Here is a 21,921-nt window from a genome sequence, read left to right on the forward strand (position 1 = left end):
ATAATTCTCTGGGAGACACATTTGGCTATTTATGCAAAAAGAGTTAGATACTTTTGGATTTATATGGCTTAATATTTCCAATAGTTTGCACAGATATCCTGCCTTTTGAATGAAAATGAAAAAGAATTGCAGTAACTGAGGAAAGCAAAACTAGCAGATGGAGGCTCAGAATATTCAGTATGGGACCACTGGGAAATCAAAACATGCCAATTTGAGTGAGAGGATACTCTCAAATAGGGCAACTAACAAGGGGTTTGATACTGCAACTCCCCAAAGCGGCTTCAAATGGAGATTGAGATTATTGTGCAAACACTGCATATTTCAGCCCTTTCCCTTCTTGTTTCGTTTCCCCTCAAGCCCCCTGTGTCCACACGTATAATCACTCAGTAATTGAGCTGAAAAGAGTAAATCTTTGATTCCCACTAGAAATTGGGCATTTATTTCTAAGTCTGAAAACCCCGTGAAATGCTTGGAGAGCGCTTGTGTGAACAGGAGAGAGAAAAAAATATGCAAATCTGCTTAAACTGCGTCTATCTGCCGATGTTTCACTCTGCTCTGCAGGTACTCACAATGTCGCAGTTGTCATGATTGCTGTAATTTACATAGAATACGTACAGGGACTGCACTAAGATCCTCCAAGAAAAAAAAGAAAAGAAAAAGAGGAAGGGCTGGATCAATGCTACAGAATCGGCCCTGAGAAGCCAGATATACAGGCTTTACGGAAAAGTGTTAAATCCACAAGTTCTTTGCCCATTTTGGCACCAGAGAGAGAGAGAGTGTTTCCTGTTTACCAGCAGGTTTTGTGTCTGGAAACATCTCTCTCATTTACATACTGCACAGAAAAGGCGCTGCATTCAAAGAACATCAAAGGCAAAAATGGACAATGAACATACAAATATTTCAAGTAGCTAAAATAAAGCCCATAAAGTAGAAGTAGAAAATTTGTTCACATCCAAAATTGAATCAAATTAATTGTTGGTTGTAGGAAAAGAGAAAAACACACACATGACCAAATGGAGAAAAGCATTAATCAAGAAATGCTTCAGGTTTTATTTTACAATTAAGGGACAAAAACATTTTTTTTTTCTTTTTAATTAAGGGAACTGATGGGACTTTTCACAAAGGCATGATAAAACATTGAAATGTATTTCATGTTTTGCATTGCTTGATTCCCTCTCATAATCCATGCATCAACAGCGATGCAACTCCTTTTGTCAATTCATATTTACCACATCAGAGAACTTAGTTCAACTAAAGGATGAATCGTGGTTCTACAGCACATATACTGCATATACATCTCTGTACATATTATTTCCTTTTCGTTTACTATATATAAAATGACAATATAAAAGAATGCACACCATACAAACAATGTTGAGCTGCGGCAATTGGCAAGATATGATGATGGAAATTTACACATCTTCGCTGATCATTTAAATATATGTGCTGTATATAAGATTTCAATAAAGTCTTTACAGGTTGAAACCAAAGCGAAACCATAGAAAGAGAAATAGTGGTACCAAAGCATACGTTTCAAATTGCTACTGTATAAAATGATACTTAACAACAAAAAACAATGATTATTAAAAACAAAGAAATGCCTTTGAAAAACCAAAGTGTATAATCATAGGCAGCCCGTCAAATTCTTCAATATCCTTCGAGGTTTAGAAGACTCAACGAAATCTACAATGCATTGTTTTCACTTCAAAGAGTTGCAGTTTGATTTATGTCAAGCCAATATCTGAAAATCGGAGCTCAAATTAACAAAATAGCTCTGTCTCATTTTATACATATTCTCATAACATTCAACACTATGGAGTGCTTTAATGAAGTCAGTCTTTTTTGATGTATCGTACGAGTTCAGTACAACGCAACTCGATGTATTCAGTTCTTTTGCCATTTTGTTTTAGACCATGCCCATGGATACCATGTTTGTTTCATTCCCAATTCAACAGAGTACAAATTGTAAATTCTGTTTGAATTAAGTCACTCAGAAAGAAAATAAAGAAAAGAAAACATGCACATAACCGACACATATCAGATAAATACAGTACAAAGCAGGAGATAGAAATCAAGAGACTAAAAAACGAGGGGAAAAAATCGAAACAGATCATGGTCCAATCAGGCAGTTTCATGACAGAAGTTGGACTGATTTTGAAGGCTCAGTTCAGGCGCAGTGCAGTACAGTGATGTAGTGCAATGATTCTCAATCCAGTCACTTCACTGCCACCAGCCTGCTTTCCTTAGGCTTTTTCTAACTTTTCCAGCTCAGTAACAAAGATCAGGTGGTCCTCCGGTGACTTTCCATGTGTTTTGCTTAGGTGCAGTTTCACTGCGTGCTTGCTGACAAAAGTCCTATTGCACAGTTTGCACTGAAACATGGAATTAGAGTCCTCCTCAGTCAAGCCAAGGGCACTAAATGTCTTATCTGTGATCATTTTAGTGACTGCTCGCTGGTCTCTTATGAGGTCTATTGATAACTTTGAGAGGTCCTTCAAGCTAAAGCCCAAGTGGGACTCTAAGTGGTTAATGTATGTGGATGGAGTTCTGAACTGGGAGGCACAATCACCACACAGAAACAGTGGCTGGCCCGAGTCTATGTTCTTCAGAAACTTGGTTCCACCTGTCCGCCTGAGTTGGTACTTGACGTTCGCCAACCAGTGGGAGATGGAGGTCATGGAGAGACCTGTAAACTTACAAATATGTACACGCTCCTGAGGACCTAGGTCTGTAATGATGTACTTTCCGTCAGGGGTTTCCCGGAGGCTGGATGCAAACTGAGCCTGAAGGACCAGCAGATGCTGAGGGTTCCAGTTTGATTGCCTGCCTTTCCTCTTCTGAACAGGCAAAAGATCCTCCAGGCCATCCTCAAAAGCACAGCCATCTGCATCTGACTTTTCGGATACAGAGGAAGGGGTTGACGACTTTGGCGTCAGGCGACCCGTGAGGTTCTTCACCATGTCAGAGATGTCCATTAGGGCATTCTCCCGAAGAGGAGATGAGACTGATTCGGTCAGCGTGGACAAAATGGGTCGGGTGCTGTTTGTGATGTTGCTGTTAACAGTGGATGAACAATTGTTTGTGGGCCCATTGCCACTTTTGGTCTTTGTCAAGTCCATGGGCTGATCGTCGTCATTGTCATAATATCTGTTGATGGGCTCGACTTGCTTGACCTGAGCTGGATTGTACATGGGCTTTTCCATCATGTTGTTGCTGATCTTGTACAGCATTGCTAGTGGGTCTAGGAGTGGACTGACTGTTTTGGAGGCCTTACCCAAATGAGCGTTCATGATAGACTGCAATGCACTGAGGGGGTTAACTAAAGGCTGTTCTGGTGAGTGGTCAGTGATGATTCCAAAATTACTGCAACCATTGCTGACTTGCGTTTTGAGGACATCCATTCCATTCTTTAGAGGATTATCGGCATGGCTTTCTTTGTATTCTCCTTCCCGAACTGGAACGTGCTCTAGGTCTTTATCCACCGTGCCATTTTTTGTTGGCTTGCTAAGATCATCTGGTCTTGGCAGGTCCTTTCGGTCTTTGAGAACAGGAGAAGGTAATTCAGCAGTGAGATGTTTGGAGCCACGTTCAGTTGATTTTTCATCCCTGTCTTTCTTTGAAGGGATTTTTCCTGTTACTTTCTCCACCAACTCTTCCATGGCTAAGACATTGCTTTTATGGTTTGGAGGTGGTGATGGGCTGCTTGGAGAATGGATCAGAGTGCTGGAGTCAGAGGTCAAAGATTTCAAGCTGCTGGCGTTGAATGTTGGTTGAATCTGGACACTCTGGACAGCAGGTATGGATGATTTCACAGACCCTTGGAGCTGGTAGGCGGCATGAATGCTGGGATATCCACCCCAGGTGGGCGTACCAGTCTGAGCCTTACTGATTGCACTGGAAACCGTATTTTCTAATGATTTGAGAATATCTAGTCCACCTTTAGGAGCCTCTTCAAGATCCTCTTCTCTTAGATATTTGTAATGGCTGGGTTTCTCTGTCTTTTCCACCTTCTCAGCAGGATCCTCTTTCTCTTGCTTGATTTTCTTCTCCTCAGGCTCCTCCACTTTTTCCTCTTCTGACTCCTTCCATTCATCCATGGCAGATGGGTGTACAGAGGTCAAAGATTTCAAGCTGCTGGCGTTGAATGTTGGTTGAATCTGGACACTCTGGACAGCAGGTATGGATGATTTCACAGACCCTTGGAGCTGGTAGGCGGCATGAATGCTGGGATATCCACCCCAGGTGGGCGTACCAGTCTGAGCCTTACTGATTGCACTGGAAACCGTATTTTCTAATGATTTGAGAATATCTAGTCCACCTTTAGGAGCCTCTTCAAGATCCTCTTCTCTTAGATATTTGTAATGGCTGGGTTTCTCTGTCTTTTCCACCTTCTCAGCAGGATCCTCTTTCTCTTGCTTGATTTTCTTCTCCTCAGGCTCCTCCACTTTTTCCTCTTCTGACTCCTTCCATTCATCCATGGCAGATGGGTGTACTGGTGAATCAGGCTGGGACTTGATAGAGGGAGCCGGCAGACGTGTTGTTGTGGGTGGAAGAGGAATGGATTGGATTTTCTCTTCCACCACAGGGTCAAACACTAATTGCTTACCCTTTTTAGAGGCGGAGTTTGTGACTTTGAGAAAATGTCCAGTCACCATCATATGGGCTGTCAACTGCTGCAAGGTGTCATGGGAACTCCCACACTCCATACACTTAAGAATTTGAGCTTTTCGGGCCTCAAACTGCCAGGTATAACTCGCACCGTTTTGGTAGCCGTAGCGGTTATTAGCTGTGACATATGGGTTGGAAATCTTCTGATCTTTGGTGGGTGCAGTATCTGCCAGTGGAATGCCAGGGGTGCTTGAGATTGACTCAGGTGAGCATGGAGACATCAGGTCCTGGAACGCTCGTTTTTTGGTGGAGGGCACCAGCTTTGAGGCAAGAGCTGGCATTGGTTCTTTGAGAGGCACTTTCTGGTAGTGTTTAGTTTTGATCATGTGGACACTCAAGTCCTGTAGGGATTCAAACGAGTGGCCGCAATACATGCATTTCAGGACTTTCTGAGCATCTTCTTTGCCCTCCATCTCCATTAAGGATCGTTTCCGTGGCTTGGACCATTTCTTACCCTTGTCCTCCTCCTTGTCCTTGTTGTCATCACGGTAATGGCCTGTTTCGTTCATGTGCACCGTGAGACCTACAAGCGTGTCGTAGGCTGCACTACAGTCCTTGCATCTGAACTTGCTGGCACCCGTAAAGACAGGCCCATACAGCTTATTGTTTTGTCGGTACAGCTGCACTGTGCTGAAGAGACTTGGTTCAGGCATGAGGTGGTAGGGTGTATGCTGTAAGGTTTTAGCAAGAGCTGCTTGGTGCCAGTCATATGCAACACCCCCACTGTTAGCACCGTTGATGGGTCCATTGTTGGCATTGTTTAATGTGGTGGCCTTTGTAGAATTGCTGCTTGGCGTCACATTTGTCTTCATGCTAGCACTAGCGTTGCTGCTGCTGCGAGCTCCGCTGCTTGTAATGCTGCTTGCATGGCTGTTTGCAATGCTGTTTTTCCCCTTGTGGCTGCTTGGAGTACTGTTAGTGCTACTAGCGCTAACCTGCTTGCCTTTCATAATGTCCTTTGTGATACTCGACCAGGAAGCATCAGAAATCAGGTTTGCATAGACTGCTTTCATCTGTGCCAGGCTGTCCTGCAAAGATAGTCCAGCGTCTGTCTCCATGTCTTCAACCTCCTCTTTATCCTGGCCCTCTTTGGAGGAGGTGCTTTTGAAGTCAGCCAGGTGATCGCTGGTGTCGCTGAGGGGCGAGCCGTAGCCGGCGTCTGGGTTGGTGCCATTGCTGAGTGGAGAGTTCTGGTAGCTCAGCTGTTCATGGCCATCGTCTTCTTCATTGCACAGGTACTCTGCGTCCTGACCGTCTAAGGAGAGTCCGTCGTCCTGCAGGTGCTCTTCATCTATCTTAGCTGCCTTTAGCTCGTCCTCCGGCACATAGGCTGAGAAAACAAAACAAAGGGGAAAAAACAGATGTTGAGACAAAAGAGCCCCCCAAATGTTCAACTTAACATGGATTGTTGAATAAGTAAATTCACTTTAAATGGAATAGGTGTAGAAAATGTCGTGTGCGTGCATGCCTACATAATGATCCTAAAGAGATTTTTTTTGTCAATAGTCCTGGCAGAGGACACAGGTTTGCAATTATAAAGTGGCAAACATCCATATCTTGACTATGATAGATAGCACCCTTCACTGCTGAGACTAACAAAGCTATCCTGTGTAACAGCTCAGCAAGGGTAAAGAGGGCAGAGGAGAGTCCTCCTTTGAAAATCAGTCCTCTAAAGCAAAAAAGGTATCTAGAAAAAAATGGTTAAAACAGGTGAATTTTACAAGGACATGCTAAAGCCAAAATTGTAATGTCACGGAATTGTCCAAAAAACAAACAAAAAAAGTTTTATATTATGAATATTAATATATCATTCCAAAAAAAGCATAATTTACATCCAATATCACAAAATTTACCCCCCACCCCTTTTGTTTACAAAAATGAACTTCACATGAACACCACCATATTGACTACTCTCTCTCTCTCTTTCTCATCCTCCTTTTCCCTGTAGTTAGAGGGCACAGACTGTGTGTGACATTGATCCAGTTCTCCCTTGCACTAGCCAAGCTAGACTCCTCTGAGTGTGAGATTGCGTCTGAGTTATTGCCAGGGATGCAGCACGGGGTGCAGCTTGCCTCAATGCTGTTGGCAGAGGCGATGGAAGTTCTTGCAGCGAGTCATGCTAAAATGCAAGTGGATATGGCATGTCTTGTTGTCATGGTCCATGCTGTACTAACTCTCAGGGAGTCAAGTGAGTGTGCAGCAACAGGGGAAAAAGAGAGTGAGAGAAAAGACAGGAGGATACATAACCATCTTTAGTGCACCTTCCTTATAGTGATAGGCTGGTTAATTGGCCAGTATTTCATTACTGACAGAAAACTATGCCTGCTTGCAGGATTAAGCAGGATTTGTTTTTGCATCAGTCTCAAAATCTACTTCCAAATTGTCATTAACTTCATTACCTAAAAAATTAAATGTAAGGGTTTAAAGTTTTTTTTTTTTTTTTTTTGGTCCATGCAACTAAAGTCAGTGTGGTCCATTGTTGTTTTGGAGCCAAATGACTTTCATTATTTGTACAAAAACTGTTGAAACATTCTTTAAAATATTTTCTTTTGGAACGACATTAGGGTGAGTAAATGACATTTTAATTTTTGGGTGAACTATCCTTTAAATAAAGTGACTAGGGTAATTTCGGATTTCATGTTGATTTTAAATTGCTTTATATGTATATCTGTACTATATCGGCCACCTGCTCTGTAAACATTGGCATCGATGTCTTCCTCCCTTGTCAATATTTTGACCAAAAGACTCCCAGCGGATTGATAAGAGCCAGTTAATCCATTGATTTTTAGTGAAAACAGCATCGGCCCACAAGTGCCCGTTTCAGAAATACACATTTATGCTTATTTGTGCAAATACGGCTCTTTTTTGCTCTGCATATTACTGCTAAGTGCACATTTATTTCTCAAGGTATAAAAAAAAGAGGATACTGAAAAATGCTGCCTACGCCACACACCAGAAAATGCATATTTTCCTCAGCTAAATGTGTGGTAATAAGATGTACTGTCAGATGTATTACATGGGGGAAAAGGAACAGAACAATAATGTTCACAAATGTAAGGTTTCATGTTTCAGCCACAAAAAGCTCCTTCACTCTATTGTGTGCCGACAGAGCTATGACAGAAAAAACAGAGTGATAGCCCACTGTCGGCACGCACAGCTGCGAGACAAAAAGAGCGAGAGAGAGGGAGAGAGAGAATGCTACTTGTTTAATTCGCTTAATGAAAAGAGAATAAAGGTCCATGAGACCAAGTGCTTAATGAGGAGCGGTAGAATTAAATTCCTGTTTCATCAGCTGGTTTCGATCTGCAGTGGGAGATAAACAAAATGAGCTCTCCGTCATCAAAACACATCAAAGTACCTCTTTCGAGCGTGCTTGTGTGAGTGTGTGTGAGTGTGCGCATGCATCTTCACAGCGTCCAGCTATAAAAACGCCTCCTGTTCGCTTTGTGAGAGCGGTATTGCTACTATCAGCCATTTTGAACACAACACGAAAAGAAAAGCCACAACAACAGCCTGCACAACTTTGAAGGCAATAGGAAGAGACAGAGCACGAAAACACAGGAGCAGAAGAGGAGATGGAGGGAGTAAAGAGAAGAAAAAGAGACAAGCAGCGCAAGAAGAGTTGTTCCTTTATCTCAGCGAGCCACCAGGAGATGTCTGTCCGAGATGCCAAGATCCGTCTCAGTGGTTGAAGCAGATGTGCTGTCAGCTTCAAACGGCGTGCAGCTGAGCACACGTAATCAGAACGGACTCAGTACCTGATGTTTGTAAGGTGCCATTTACAGCTGCGTGGAGGAAGCTGTAGGGGCGTGAATAGCTGGGAAACGTGGCGTTCCCGTTACTCGGATATTCTTAAAGGATGGCTTCTGATCCAGAAGAATCACTGATTCCACCCTGAGCTCTCTGATGGATTTCAATCCATCAATTCCTCTGAGAAATCAAGGCGGCGGCATAAAGCGAAAAGGATTTGGTGAAATAAACATTACGAACCGTCAAATAAATCACTTATCCAAATATCACTTTAAAATAAATGTTCACGCCGAAACACGGTTCAGTGGATTGAAGCCCTGATAATTCCCTCAAGTCACTGCAGCATTTAAGACAGCTTATCACGTTAAAACAAAGAGAGAAGTTTTTCATCTTTGCTGTAATTACAGAGAGAGTGATAGAGGGGCCGTGAGAGAGAGAAAAGTGAGATGGGGGGCGCAGAAGAAAGCTAGAACGAGAAGGCTTTTTTCGCAAAGAGATGGGCAGAACCTGACACTAAATCGAGCGCATCTCCTCAGCCCCTGACACCGCGTGGCATCTGACAGGCATGCGTGTTGGCATGTCACTGTCCTCGCATCAAGCCGTCAAACACGACTTGGCAATTTTTTGCCATCTACGTCAAAAAAAAAAAAGAAAGCCGCCAGACGACAGCAACGAAAGCTCACACTTAATAACCCAATCAGAAGTTTGACTGCTGACATCTCTTATCGGGGGCCTGCTTTTAAACATCACGCCAAACAATGAGAGAGGGATTAAGAGGAGAGGGAGGGGGAGAGGGGCTTGTTGTGTTTGTCAGTCAAAAATAAGCCCGCATTGTACTGTCGGGAGAAAACGGCACAGATAAGTTGTTAAGAATACACACAATTAAGCAAATCAATAGTTGCTATAAAAAGACGATGCTTTTGATGTGGCGGGGAACGAGAAAGAGTTTGATTTACTGAGTGAAGCAGGCACTTTCCAGGGATAGCATACAAAACAAGGCCTGAAACTCTTTTTCAACAAAATTAATCAAATTCAGGAGGCCAAAACAAAATATTACATTTTTGTTTCCAATTCATTAGATTCCAGTACACACTTAATTTACAAATATTTAAATATAAATATTATACATGTACACACACACACACTTACATGCCTTTCAGCTAATCATTTAAAACTACTTGACAATAATTATGGCATCTAATTAATATTTAGGCTGACAATATTTAGAATGTGCACACTCCCACTCAACACAATTTTAAGATCGTTCTTACGCCTGTGTGTGTTCTATCACACACAACACTCCAGTACGGACAGACAGAACAAAGGTGTGTATGTTCTTGAGTGCCCACCAACATCTAAAACGATCAGCCAGAGCACCGGGGCCTTGTGCCTGTGTGCATGTATGAGGTGTGCGAGATGTGAGGTGTGTGCGCCTATGTGTGTTGTGCAGGAGAGCGTGGCCATCTGTGTCCAGAGTGGAGCTGTCACTGTGGCTGCTGAGATCTCACTGAATTTAGACAGGTGACACAGCAACGGGACATGAGCAGGACATACACACACATACGCACACGAGCAGAGCTCACCGTCTCAGCCAACAAAGATCAGCCGCAGAGTGAACCTTCTTGCTATAGACACCCATGACACTGCGCACACACAAACACAGCCAGTGCCAGCTCTTAGAAACAGAGCCCACATACGAGTACTCGAGCATTGAGATTCGCATGCAGTTGCCCAACAAACAGCGGAGAATTAGCAAGCCGTGACTCTAGAAGAGATTGAATTGTTTCTGCAAGCAAAAATCAGAAAAAACAAAAAACATTAAAGCTCTGTTTAATAATTATTTAGGGTTGAAATAACAGGAAATTAGTCGCAGACTGGATTCAAAATCTAATTTCCCATATGAACCGCAGAACACAATGCTAACAACTAAATCACATAAACATACATTAATTAGCATATAACACTAAAGAACTTTCATAGCTATCTTGCTTACTTATGATGCCTCAAAATGTTGCCTACAGAGCTTGTTACGCATTGGAACAAAGTGATTTTGGAGGGCCAAAAACATCTGTTGTCCTTCAAAAATACATCTTTTCTGCTGCTTCCAAGCGGTCTGCTGTACAAAACCAGGTCTGTCTGATTGAGCTGGCTGGTGCGCTTGAGACATGTCAGGCTTAAGTGTTCAAACTCGAAGAGGGGAACAAGAATGCTCGTGGACAGAGCGCAGATGCCAAAGGCCTCTCCTTCCTCAACTGTCACTAACGCGGCCGACCGACGCCTCTCTCTCTCCCCCGCCTCCTTCCTCTTATTTATTTATTTTATCGAGGAGGAGAGGGGGCAATCACTACAGTCATTTGCACTACTAATGTCCAATTCTGCCTTCCCTCAGTCGGCTGATTTAGCCGGTCAGAGTGGTTTTGGAGTGTGCAGAGGAAAGCCGCGCAGTTTACCCGACATTTTAATGGGAAAACTGGCAAGTCTTATTTGGCTGGCCAATGTGGTTTGTCACTGGGTCTCCATTACATGCCACTCAACTTTGATGCCTTTGGACAGGGTTGATCAAACCATGTCTTTTGACCTACGCAGCATGCTGAAGGCAGACAGGGAGAGAGATGGAGAGAGAAAGAGAAAAGGAGGGGGAGGGGGGCAGGACACTGAAGGCTGTAAATAAAATGACATTATTATTTCCTCTGTCCTATCATGTAGAAAAGCCAATTATGGTAATGCTCTGCATGTCAGTGAGAATGCAGCAATCTCTCTCTCTCTCCCTCGCCCCTTTTTCCAGGACAGTTAAAACAAGGCTTCGGTAGCATGATGCTGTCTGCCCCAGTCCACTTATGGCCTGCTGCAATCTGGCAGGGCTGTCTGTGAAACTGGCGAAGGCAACTGTGCCGCTTCTAGAAATGAATGCAGAATGTGTGCTACAACATATCAGAACTCCTGGGTGAAAAAAAAAATCTAAATTTACCATAGTAAACAGAGATAGACAATATGTTATGTAGGTGTAGTGATTTGTGGCGCTTTCTCAGACAAGTTACTGTAAAAAGAGTCAAAAATTAACATTTTGTTAATTTTGTCGGTAAATAAAAAAAAAGATCATTCAAAATGTATATTTATCAGAAAAGTGTTTATTTTTTTCTCTTGCATATTATGCATATTAGTTACAAACTATGCAGGTCATTACATAACTTCAGCATCATAGTATATATTTCTAATATATTAATTTGGTGGCATAATGCAGAAATCTTTGCATATAATTGACAAACTACGCTGGTTATTACATAACTTGCATTCTCATATGTCTAATAGATTCATTTGCCTGCATAATGCAGAAATGATTGAATATTAGTGACAAACTGTGCAGGTCATTACATAACTTGCATCCTAGTATATGTTTCTAATATATTCATTTAGTATTGATATATTCCATACGATTTGCAACATTCAATTAAAAAAGGCATTTTTCTAAAAGTTATTTACTGAGGTAAAGGTCACAACTGATGTTTTTTTGGTTTTGGTTGGGTTGAATCACTTATGTCACTTCATCAGTGAGGGTCAGATTATCATTCTTATGATTTGATTTAAGCCATGTATTATGTTGCAGTTCCATGCAAGTAACTTTGTTTTAATCTTCAATGCCAATTCTTAGTACTCCCATTTGTCGCTTGGCAAGTGTTAATTTTGGACCCTACCTGTAAACTTTTTTTGCACTTATTTCCTTTATTCCGTTTATTATGAACTGTGAATAATGATCGTTGTTTCTATTCTGCGGACGCTCGTTGATTGATGGCTGCTGTTCGAAGTAATAAGGGCACTGCGGAGATGGACAGATTTCTGAGGGGGGTTTGGCTTGTAGATCTGACCCCCACCCTCTCTCTCTCTCTCTCTAGCCCAATGTGAACCTATGAGAGGAGAAAAGCCTTAACATTTTTCACCATCTTCCACACAATCGTCCTCTTTGAGGACTTCCTTTGTGCTCTGTCTCCAGGCTTTTTTCGTCCCTTTTCTCTGCGAGACACATCTAACTTTATTACAGACTAAACAAAAGAAGGCTTTGAAGTGCAGACGGGCGTTTTACACGGACCCTGCCCACCTCTCCGTATCCACTGACAGTGATTTGTGCTCCTGCGGACACTCTGGAGTAGGCTCTCTGAATTAATATCTGCTTTGCCTCTTTAAGCATCTCTTGTAAAAGGCTGGCCCAGCCCCCTCCCACCATCCTCCGTGTGGAATAGGCCACCATATGGCAGAATAGCTTCAGGCCCCTGAAGAACTGGTGTGGCATTCCATTCTGCGCTCCAAATTCATCTTTTCGCTTTAGATACTTGCGGATGAGTATGGATGGAGGTATAGAACTAGGCCAACAGAATGCTCTATTAAAAAATACAGAGAATTACATCAAACAGAGAGGAGAACACAAGAATATATAGCCTGATAATTGTGCACTAATGACTGATATGTAACGACTTAAAATGTATTACTTCAGAGTACATTTGATTCCCTGATGATTCAATTTAAAATGTCAGTATTTTACAATATTTGGGTATGAAATATAATACTAAATAATAAATAAATATATTTTTGTTAATATAATATAGTTCATAGTTTTTATTAATATTTGTAATCAATTTTTATTTCTATATTTTTCATTTTCAACTAAGTTTTAGCATTTTTTTTTTTAATAAGTCTATATAGTTTTATTAATTTTTATTTCAGTTTTAGTTATTTTAGTTCAAGTCTAACTACATTAAAATGACAAATTTTGCCTTGGCAACTAGCTGAAATAAAACAGAGTTTTTATAGTTGGTTTCAGTTGACATTTATTTAATTTCAAGTACCAATTAGTTTTTTGTGTGTGTGTGTTTTTTTAATGGTATTAATTTTAGTTTCAGTTTTAGTCTTATTTAAATATAATAACCCTGTCAAAGGTGTTCCTAAGTCCATAAGCCATTAAAAATGCTAAAATATCAAATTTGACTAATGCTTTCCGTATCTCTTCCAATAAAAAAAGAAGAAAAAAATCAGTTTTGATAAGTAGATGAACAATCTAAAATACTACCGTGTAAATGCTTTCACCTCACCTTGCACTGACACACTACAAAATCACTCATTCACTCGCTAACACACACAGACGCGCGCACACACACGCTCCAATGTCAAGTCCATACTTATGCAAAGTGCGGCCTACTTTGTCATTTAATTTTTAAAAACCCTAAGGTCATATAACACACTTTCCCTGTCATTTGCAAGTACATTAACTCGGTGGCCATGCGACAGCCAAATTATGCTAATGGGCTGCTAAAATGGGTCATATAGACAGTGCATTTTACATTAGCTTCAAACAATAGGGAGGGAAGAGCAAAGCAGAGGTGACAGCAGCACCGGGGGAGTGAGCCGGGTCTGTCTCCTTTATCCACCGTTACGCCCTCATTCAGAACAGCCTGTGAATGACGTCTCACAGCCGCACAAACCACAACAAGGCGCTCACGTCCCGTCATCCCCCAAGACTGCTGAACGCTGATATCAAAATGCTTGCTGAATAATGAAAGGGCTCAATTAACGGATTATTAACAGCAATTTACTTTACTTAGGTAATCCACCCTGCAAGAGTACGGTGAGGTCAGACATATTTTAAAGAGAGGAAGCACATGTGTGTAGCTAACGTTTGCTTGGCTACTTAAATATAGCATGAATAGCTGTGCTGCTTGTAGAAAAAAAAGGAAGATAAACAAGTGGATAGCATAAACTAGCACACGTTACTGTAACACCCTCACTAGGCCAGAGATATACATAGCTCAAGAAAATATCTCCTCAATTTAATGAAGTTAACTTCTTATCTTAAAAAAGCAAACTAAAAGCAAAAGTACATTATTGAAAAAAATAAAATAAAATAAAACAAAATACACTTTTAAAAGGCATCTCCTTCAAATGTTTGCAAAGTACAAAATATGGAAACTGAATAAAAAAAAAATTCTGGTTAAAAAAAAATCCAGCTTTTATTACTGAGCATTTGTCAGGTAAAGGGTGATTCTTCAGTTAGGAAGAACCATTGCCTACTTAATTTCTTAATTTTTGAAAATAACTTAAAATTGTTTCTTGTCTCTATGTATTTTTCATATACAAAAAAAATTTTTTTTTTATTAAAACTCTTAAATCTTAAATACTAACCTATTTGGTAAAGACATCTAAAAAAAATCTAGTCATAAATCATAATGCAAAAAAATCCCTTTATTCATATTTACAAAAAAAAAAAAAAAAAGATTGATCAACAATTTTTATTCTACTGTCTTTGTAGATGTGCTGAGCTCCCCAAATGAAATCAAAAATATTAAGTTCTTTATAAAAGTGCATAGTAATATTTTCCTGACTGTAACACTAATACTACAAGTGGAAGCTAAAACACAATCAAAATTTAAAATTAATACAATTTTCAAATATAAGCCAAAATAATTAAATTCTAGAAAATTATTTAATTCTCAAAAATGTGGAAAAAGCTATAAAACACACAATAAAAAAAATATATATATTTGAAAGCTACTGTAACATATCCTTTAAACCTAGAATCGTTGTTGTTTTTCTTTAAATTCATCCTAGGGGACAGAAAAGTTCCCTCAAGTGAAGAATCACCCCAAGACGTTTCCAGTCTGAGTGAAGCAGCTGTGCTGCATGTTGTTATTGTGCGAGCTCCACACAGTGAATTACGGAGAGCCGAGTAAACAAGGAGAGGCTAAACGAGTGCATGTGAGCTAATTAAACAGCACTCATGATTGCTGAGTAACTGAAGGTGCCTCAATCTTCATCTGAATACTTCCACAAATAATTATCTTCTTGTAATTAGCGCTGTTGATAAAGTGTTTGCGTGCGACACACATCTGATACACACGTGTGTTTCAGTTGGAATTTAAGGAAAATATCAAATCAAATATTTGAATGGCTTGGAAAATGAATTAAATTGAGGTAAATTAATGTTTGTAAACAGACATTTCGTTTTATTGTTAATACATCTCATTCGCACAAATAATTCAAATGTGTTTTCGATAAGCAGGACTTGTGGTTCCCTTGAACTGAGGTGAAGAGCTATACTAGCAGTCAGACGAGAGAAGAATGAATATAACAGGCCTGATTTCCAGGGGTTCTGCTTGATCCTGGTATCTGAGGCGGGAGAAGAAAAAAGCCTGCATGTGCGTTGCAATCAATAATGACTTCAATAAGTGATTTTCCAACCATCCATGCAGCTGTCTCTAATAATCTCTTCAGCTGTAAAATAAACACAAATATTTCATATTGTTTGTTTATCCTCAATCTCCTGCTGCTTGTTCCTGCATTGCAGTGTTTTTTTCTTTTTCTTTATACTTCTTGCGTTCTCCGGGTTTTTTTTTTTCTCTATCCAGGTTTGGTCGTAGCGGTTGGCGGGCCGTCGTGCCGTCAGGCGCAGTCAATAAATCACCTTTCGCCGTTGTCATAGAGGAACAAGCCCAGCCGTGAGACAATGGCCATTATATCCCAAGCACTGCAGTCTTGTCCCCATCTGGCCCTTTACGGGGAAACATTTATTTCGGTTGAAAGAACGCTTGCGTTTGGTCACACAGGTTCAAAAGCTACCCTAATCCTGAGCTAAACCCGGAGGTTTGGAGTCCAAACACGCCGCCCGTATATAGCGTCTCCCCAACACCGTGCCCTTGCTGAGAAACAGATAACACACCATCCACCCTGGTGCTCAGAGACACAACAATGTCAGAACAGACAGAGAACCCCCATGCGGAGGGAGCTATGAAGGAAACTGAGAGCAGGAGAAAGAGAGAGCGAGAAAACGAGGATGAAGGAAAGAATTGTGTTTTTTTGTCTCTTTAAATCCCCCAGCAGTCTCTCCACTAGGCCATCACCTAAGCAGAGTACCTGACAGAAAACTCGCCACCCCAAACACACACACACACACACACACACAGCAGCTGCTCCCATTGCCTAGCAACTACCAGTTGATAGATGATCCTAAATATGGATAATTACCATAAATCAGGCTGATCTGAAAGAGAAAAGATGAAAAACAGTAGAGCCTGCAGTACAAACGCAGTGCGACCCTCATCAACACACTGCTGTCTTCCACAGCTCTTCCCTCATACTCTTTTCTCCCTCATTCCTGTCACAGCTTCAGCTCTAAAAGACAACTTTAAGTTGATAGATGATCCTAAATATGGATAATTACCATAAATCAGGCTGATCTGAAAGAGAAAAGATGAAAAACAGTAGAGCCTGCAGTACAAACGCAGTGCGACCCTCATCAACACACTGCTGTCTTCCACAGCTCTTCCCTCATACTCTTTTCTCCCTCATTCCTGTCACAGCTTCAGCTCTAAAAGACAACTTTACCTCTCGAAGGCCTCACATGTCAACACTGTAAACACTGTTGAGGAAACATGAGCATCTAAAAAACAAACTTTACATCTGAACCGTGGCCGAGTGGTTTGCGACCCATTGAGCCCTGTTCTCACGTCAGTAATCCGAGTTTGAATCTTACTGGTGACATTTCCCAAACCTGTTACTTTATTTATAAAAGTGGCAAAAAAGAAATCTAATTTAGCAGGAATGCGATACACGTGTTTGTTGATGTTGTCCTATTTATCACGAGTTAAAGACTTCCTGTCAAATCTGTGACTGAAATGCAGCTGTTTGGTAAGAGGTGGGTTGTTTGTAATCTAATCTGGTGTGAATCAGAGGAAAAACAGCCGTGAAGCAAGGCTCCGTTCAGCACCTGTGAGCGCAGCGAGGAGAGCGTCCAGTAATCGCTCAGTGTGATAAGTTCCTAACTTTGAGGGGTAAAATATGACTGCAGCAAAGTACAAACAGGGTTTGATAGCAGATCATAGATTAAGGTCTAAACCATAACAAAAGTGATTGTGATGAGAGCACTTTGTCGAAAAAGTTTCTTGAAAGAGGACACTTCTGACAAATGGCCATAATCAACATGCGACTACAGAAAATAATTCATGTAAAAGAAAAAAAAATCTACAGGAAGAATCCTGGAAGAGGGACAAAGAAAACAGCGAAGGGGAGGAGGGAAAAGAAGATGGTCAGCCGAAAGAGAGAGAGAGAGAGACAATGAAAGAAAGATCAACTACTAGTATTTAATTAAAAAAAAACAAAAAAAACAAAACAAAGGTAATGGCAAGACGTCACACAGAGGGACAAGAAAAAGGACAAGACCTCTCTCGGGCCGTGACCGCACCAGTTCAGTCTAGCTGAGTCTGGTTGCACAATTACCCATCAATCAAATGTGCCAGTGCCGTCATCCCGCCCCTCAGCTAACGCATACATTCCCAGAGCCTGACCCTTCCCTGACCGGGAAACCCTGCACATGTGAGAGACAAATATGGGCAGCTGCCGTTTGGTGGAGATCCCTGGACACACATGTATATACATACGGCGAAACCACTGAAAACCTGTAGGATGCAGACAAATATGGACAGTCAGTGTTCACTGGAGAGCCCCTTCACACATGTACACTCTGGAACTTTGCCTTTCAACATCCTGTAATGCTATAGGAGCACAAAATTAAAAACATTATTCCTGATTTCCTGTTTTATATGATCTGTGATGGAGGCCCCTGAGGGTCAGATCACTGTAAACTTTAGCAGCTCTCTGAAGACCAGACTGTTACTACTGGATATCAGGTTGCGCTCCAAAGAGCATTTCCAAGCTGGGGGAAAAAAGGGGCCGGTGTCATAAATAATGCTCCATACCATCCCATAAAATGTGCTGCTCTGCTCTACGGTCTACCTTTCACTGCCTAAACGACTAAAAAAAATAAGTGTCTGATGTCATCTGTATTCTCTTGCTTGTTCGATTCACGCCTGCTCTGAGAAGGGCTTGTTGGTGTTGCGTTTGCCCTTGGTCTGCTCAGGGGCAACTACTGGCTCCTGCATCAATGACATAAGTGAAGTAAGCAGGGAAAAACGGATGGACCAGTCACGGTATTTGCTGTGCCAAACACACACATACACACACACACACACACACAAAAAGTATTTTAAATTAATAGAAAATTGTTCATGGCAATAGTAGAGCAACTGGTAGAGAGCATAGCGCTAGCAATGCAAGATAATGGGTTTGATTACTAGGGAATAAACATATTAAACATTAAGATGCATATCTTGAATGCACTTGAAAACACTTTGGATAAATGTCAAATGTGTAAATGTGTGGCAAATGTGTAATACTAATATAAATTATGCATTATTAAGTAACAACAACATTAGAAAAAATACTGAATTACTAATTTTGTAAAAATCAAAAATTAAAAACTTCTAAAGACACAAAAAATAAGTAAATAAAATACAATAGAGATACGACAAAATTGTGGAAAAGGACAATAAAAATAATAATAATAATAGAAAGAAAATACAGTAAGATATACTAATTTAGTAAAATAGAGAATGATAAAAATATATTAAAAATCTGTAGAGATGGTAGCAAAATGGTGGAACTGAATCAGAAAATAACATGACAAAATAATAATAATAATAATAATAATGATAATAACAAGAGAATCACTATAATATACTAATTTAGCAAAATAGAAAAATGTAAAAAAAAAACAAAAAAAAAAAACGTAGAGTTGGAACAGAAAACAAATATGGAAAAGGATAAAAAAAAAAAAAAGGACCTAACAATACGCCGTCTCCCCTCCATCTCCTCTCTCTTGTTCTTCCCCTGCACCTAAATAATATTCACCATGATAAATGATGCCATAACTCCGATATCCACAATCAATCTGGCCTTTAAAGACACATCCATCTTGTGTAATGTTGATGGGGGACTCAGTCAAACGGAGAGACGTGACTGCTTTGCTGACCTGAGAATGGTGGGGGGGACCAATGGCCCCACTGACTGATGCCTGTCAGCTCACATCTGGCTGCAAAAATAAATTAGGCTTATGAAGACGAATGAAAAGGCCTGCCCCGCCACCGCGAGAGAGGGAGAGATGGAGGGAGGGAGGGGAACATGAGGAGAAGTGGAGGGGAGAGAGAGAAAAGAGAATTCGTGAAAGGAGGAGCGGCAACCTGCTGAGAGAGAGAGAATTCCTCCTAAAGGGAAGATGACGTCGTACAGCACCACGTACCGATACAGATTTTTATTCATTTAATCTTGTTCTTTCTATCTTTTATTCATAATATTCATATCCTGAGGAAAAGAGCTCAACAAAATGACCTGTGAATGAAGTATCTGAACGAACTTATTAGTTCTAACTAATTTGTACTTGGAATGAAGATCCGTACTCGGGACGGATGGGGAGAAGAATGGGGGAATGGCATCGGCCATTTTCGTTTTCACACTATAGCTTAACGTATATAATGTAAAAGATTTGCACTCTGAGCAACAGATTCACATTCAAAGCAGAGGATTCATACTCTGAGCATAAGACTGGTAATCTGAGTATGAATCTTTTGCTCTGAGGAAAAGAGTTTGTTCAGAGCAAAAGATTAATACTATGAGCGAACCAGATTCGACACTGAATCACTGAAATAAGCGACATGGCTCAATGTATCAACAGATTTTTTCTCCAAGCCAAAGATTCACACTCAGAGCAAAAGACTGGTCATTTGTATATGAATCTTTTGCTCAGAGCACAAAATTGCCATTCACTCTGAGCACAAATCATTTGCTCAGAGTAGAAGATCTGAACTAAGAATGAGCCAAATTCAACTTCACATCATCTACATAAGCACGATTTGCCAAACAACTTTTTTTTTACTTGCCAACTTCAACACTTTTTTGTTTTATTGATGTTTACATTTAATAAGGATGTTATGTGTCTAATTCAGAACAAAGACTAGTACCTGGCACAAAGATTCATGCTCAGTGCAAAGATTTGTACAAAGACTCATACAAAGATTAATGCTTTGAGCTCAAATAGTTTTCTCCAAGCAGAAGAATCATACTGAGAGAGTGCCAGATTTGCCTCAAAGCAGAAGATTCATACTTAGAGAAGAAGACTGGTACTCCACGTAGAAATCTTCTCCTCCGAGCATGAATCTTTGCTCAGAGCACAGAGCAGAAGATTTGTACTGAGAGCAAGCTAGAGAACTCCACATAAGAAACATGGCTCAATGTATCAGATTTGTACTCGGAGCAAAAGATTCACACTCAAAGTCGACAACCGGTACTCCGGGTATGAATCTTTTGATCAGAGCATGAATCGTTTCTCAGAGCAGAAGATTCAAACTGAAAGTGAGCCAGATTTGACTTCGCTTCACCTACATAAGCATCGTGGCTCGATTTGCCAATTGTCATGACTCAAACACTTTGTTGTTAAAGGGGTCATACGATGCTGCTAAAAAGAACATTATTTTGTGTATTTGGTGTAATGAAATGTGTTTATGCTCCACATGAGCACCATGGCTCAAGTTGTCAGAGCACATGTGCCATCTGCTGCAAATGCTCTACACTGTGCACATTTCACAATAAGGAAGTTATGTGTCTTTTAGAACATCCCACCTTCCTAAAGAGAGATGAAAGATGACTAGATAAAAACAGAAAGGTAAAACGTGTTGCTCACCTCTGCTTCGACACATTGAGAGACTTGAGCTGAGGGACGGAAAATGATAAATTTGTTGGTTGGTGTCCTGAACACTCTTCTCTGACCCTGGGCACAGCCACACAAAGAGCTGGAGACTCTTTCTTTATTTTCCAGAAGCTTCTGTGACGGGCGTGAAAGTGGGCTGAGAGAGGAGCGGAGTGTATGGAGGGTCCTGAGAGGAGCACTAAATCACACAGAGGCCCACATCACACACAATCAATAACAACACATCAGAGACAGAGCGAGTGAGTGAGTGAGTGAGTGAGTGAGAGTGAGAGAGAGAGAGAGAGAGAGAAAGAGGGGAAAAAAGCGCAAAAAGCTCATCCCTCAACACAACATGATATTCCCAGGCAGAAGCGAAAGCATAGCAAAACTCGCAAAACCTTCCAGAAACAAACAACCTCTCCTTCCTTTCGCTCGCATGCACACACGCGCACACACACACAATTAAACTTTCACAGCCTTCCAATTGCCCTCTAACAATACGCCGTCTCCCCTCCATCTCCTCTCTCTTGTTCTTCCCCTGCACCTAAATAATATTCACCATGATAAATGATGCCATAACTCCGATATCCACAATCAATCTGGCCTTTAAAGACACATCCATCTTGTGTAATGTTGATGGGGGACTCAGTCAAACGGAGAGACGTGACTGCTTTGCTGACCTGAGAATGGTGGGGGGGACCAATGGCCCCACTGACTGATGCCTGTCAGCTCACATCTGGCTGCAAAAATAAATTAGGCTTATGAAGACAAATGAAAAGGCCTGCCCCGCCACCGCGAGGGAGGGGAACATGAGGAGAAGTGGAGGGGAGAGAGAGAGTAAAGAGAATTTGTGAAAGGAGGAGCGGCAACCTGCTGAGAGAGAGAGAATTCCTCCTAAAGGGAAGATGACGTCGTACAGCACCACGTACCAATACAGATTTGTA

General features: G+C 41.0%; 1 protein-coding gene across 1 annotated transcript in view; it reads right to left on the minus strand.

The window, feature by feature from the left end:
* Positions 1-1,047: 1,047 nt before the first annotated feature.
* LOC107739558 (teashirt homolog 1-like) overlaps positions 1,048-21,921 on the minus strand; it is a 38,431-nt gene continuing 17,557 nt past the window's right edge. The window contains exons 2-3 of the mRNA XM_016551714.1: positions 4,389-5,998; positions 1,048-4,007 (exon numbers count right to left, since the gene is read on the minus strand). Of these exons, the coding sequence (XP_016407200.1) occupies positions 2,244-4,007; positions 4,389-5,998 (3,374 nt within the window). The 3' untranslated portion in view covers positions 1,048-2,243. The remainder of the gene's footprint in view (positions 4,008-4,388; positions 5,999-21,921) is intronic.

This window comes from Sinocyclocheilus rhinocerous, unplaced genomic scaffold, assembly GCF_001515625.1.
Source record: "Sinocyclocheilus rhinocerous isolate Xijiao unplaced genomic scaffold, SAMN03320098_v1.1 scaffold314, whole genome shotgun sequence".
Lineage (NCBI taxonomy): Eukaryota > Metazoa > Chordata > Actinopteri > Cypriniformes > Cyprinidae > Sinocyclocheilus > Sinocyclocheilus rhinocerous.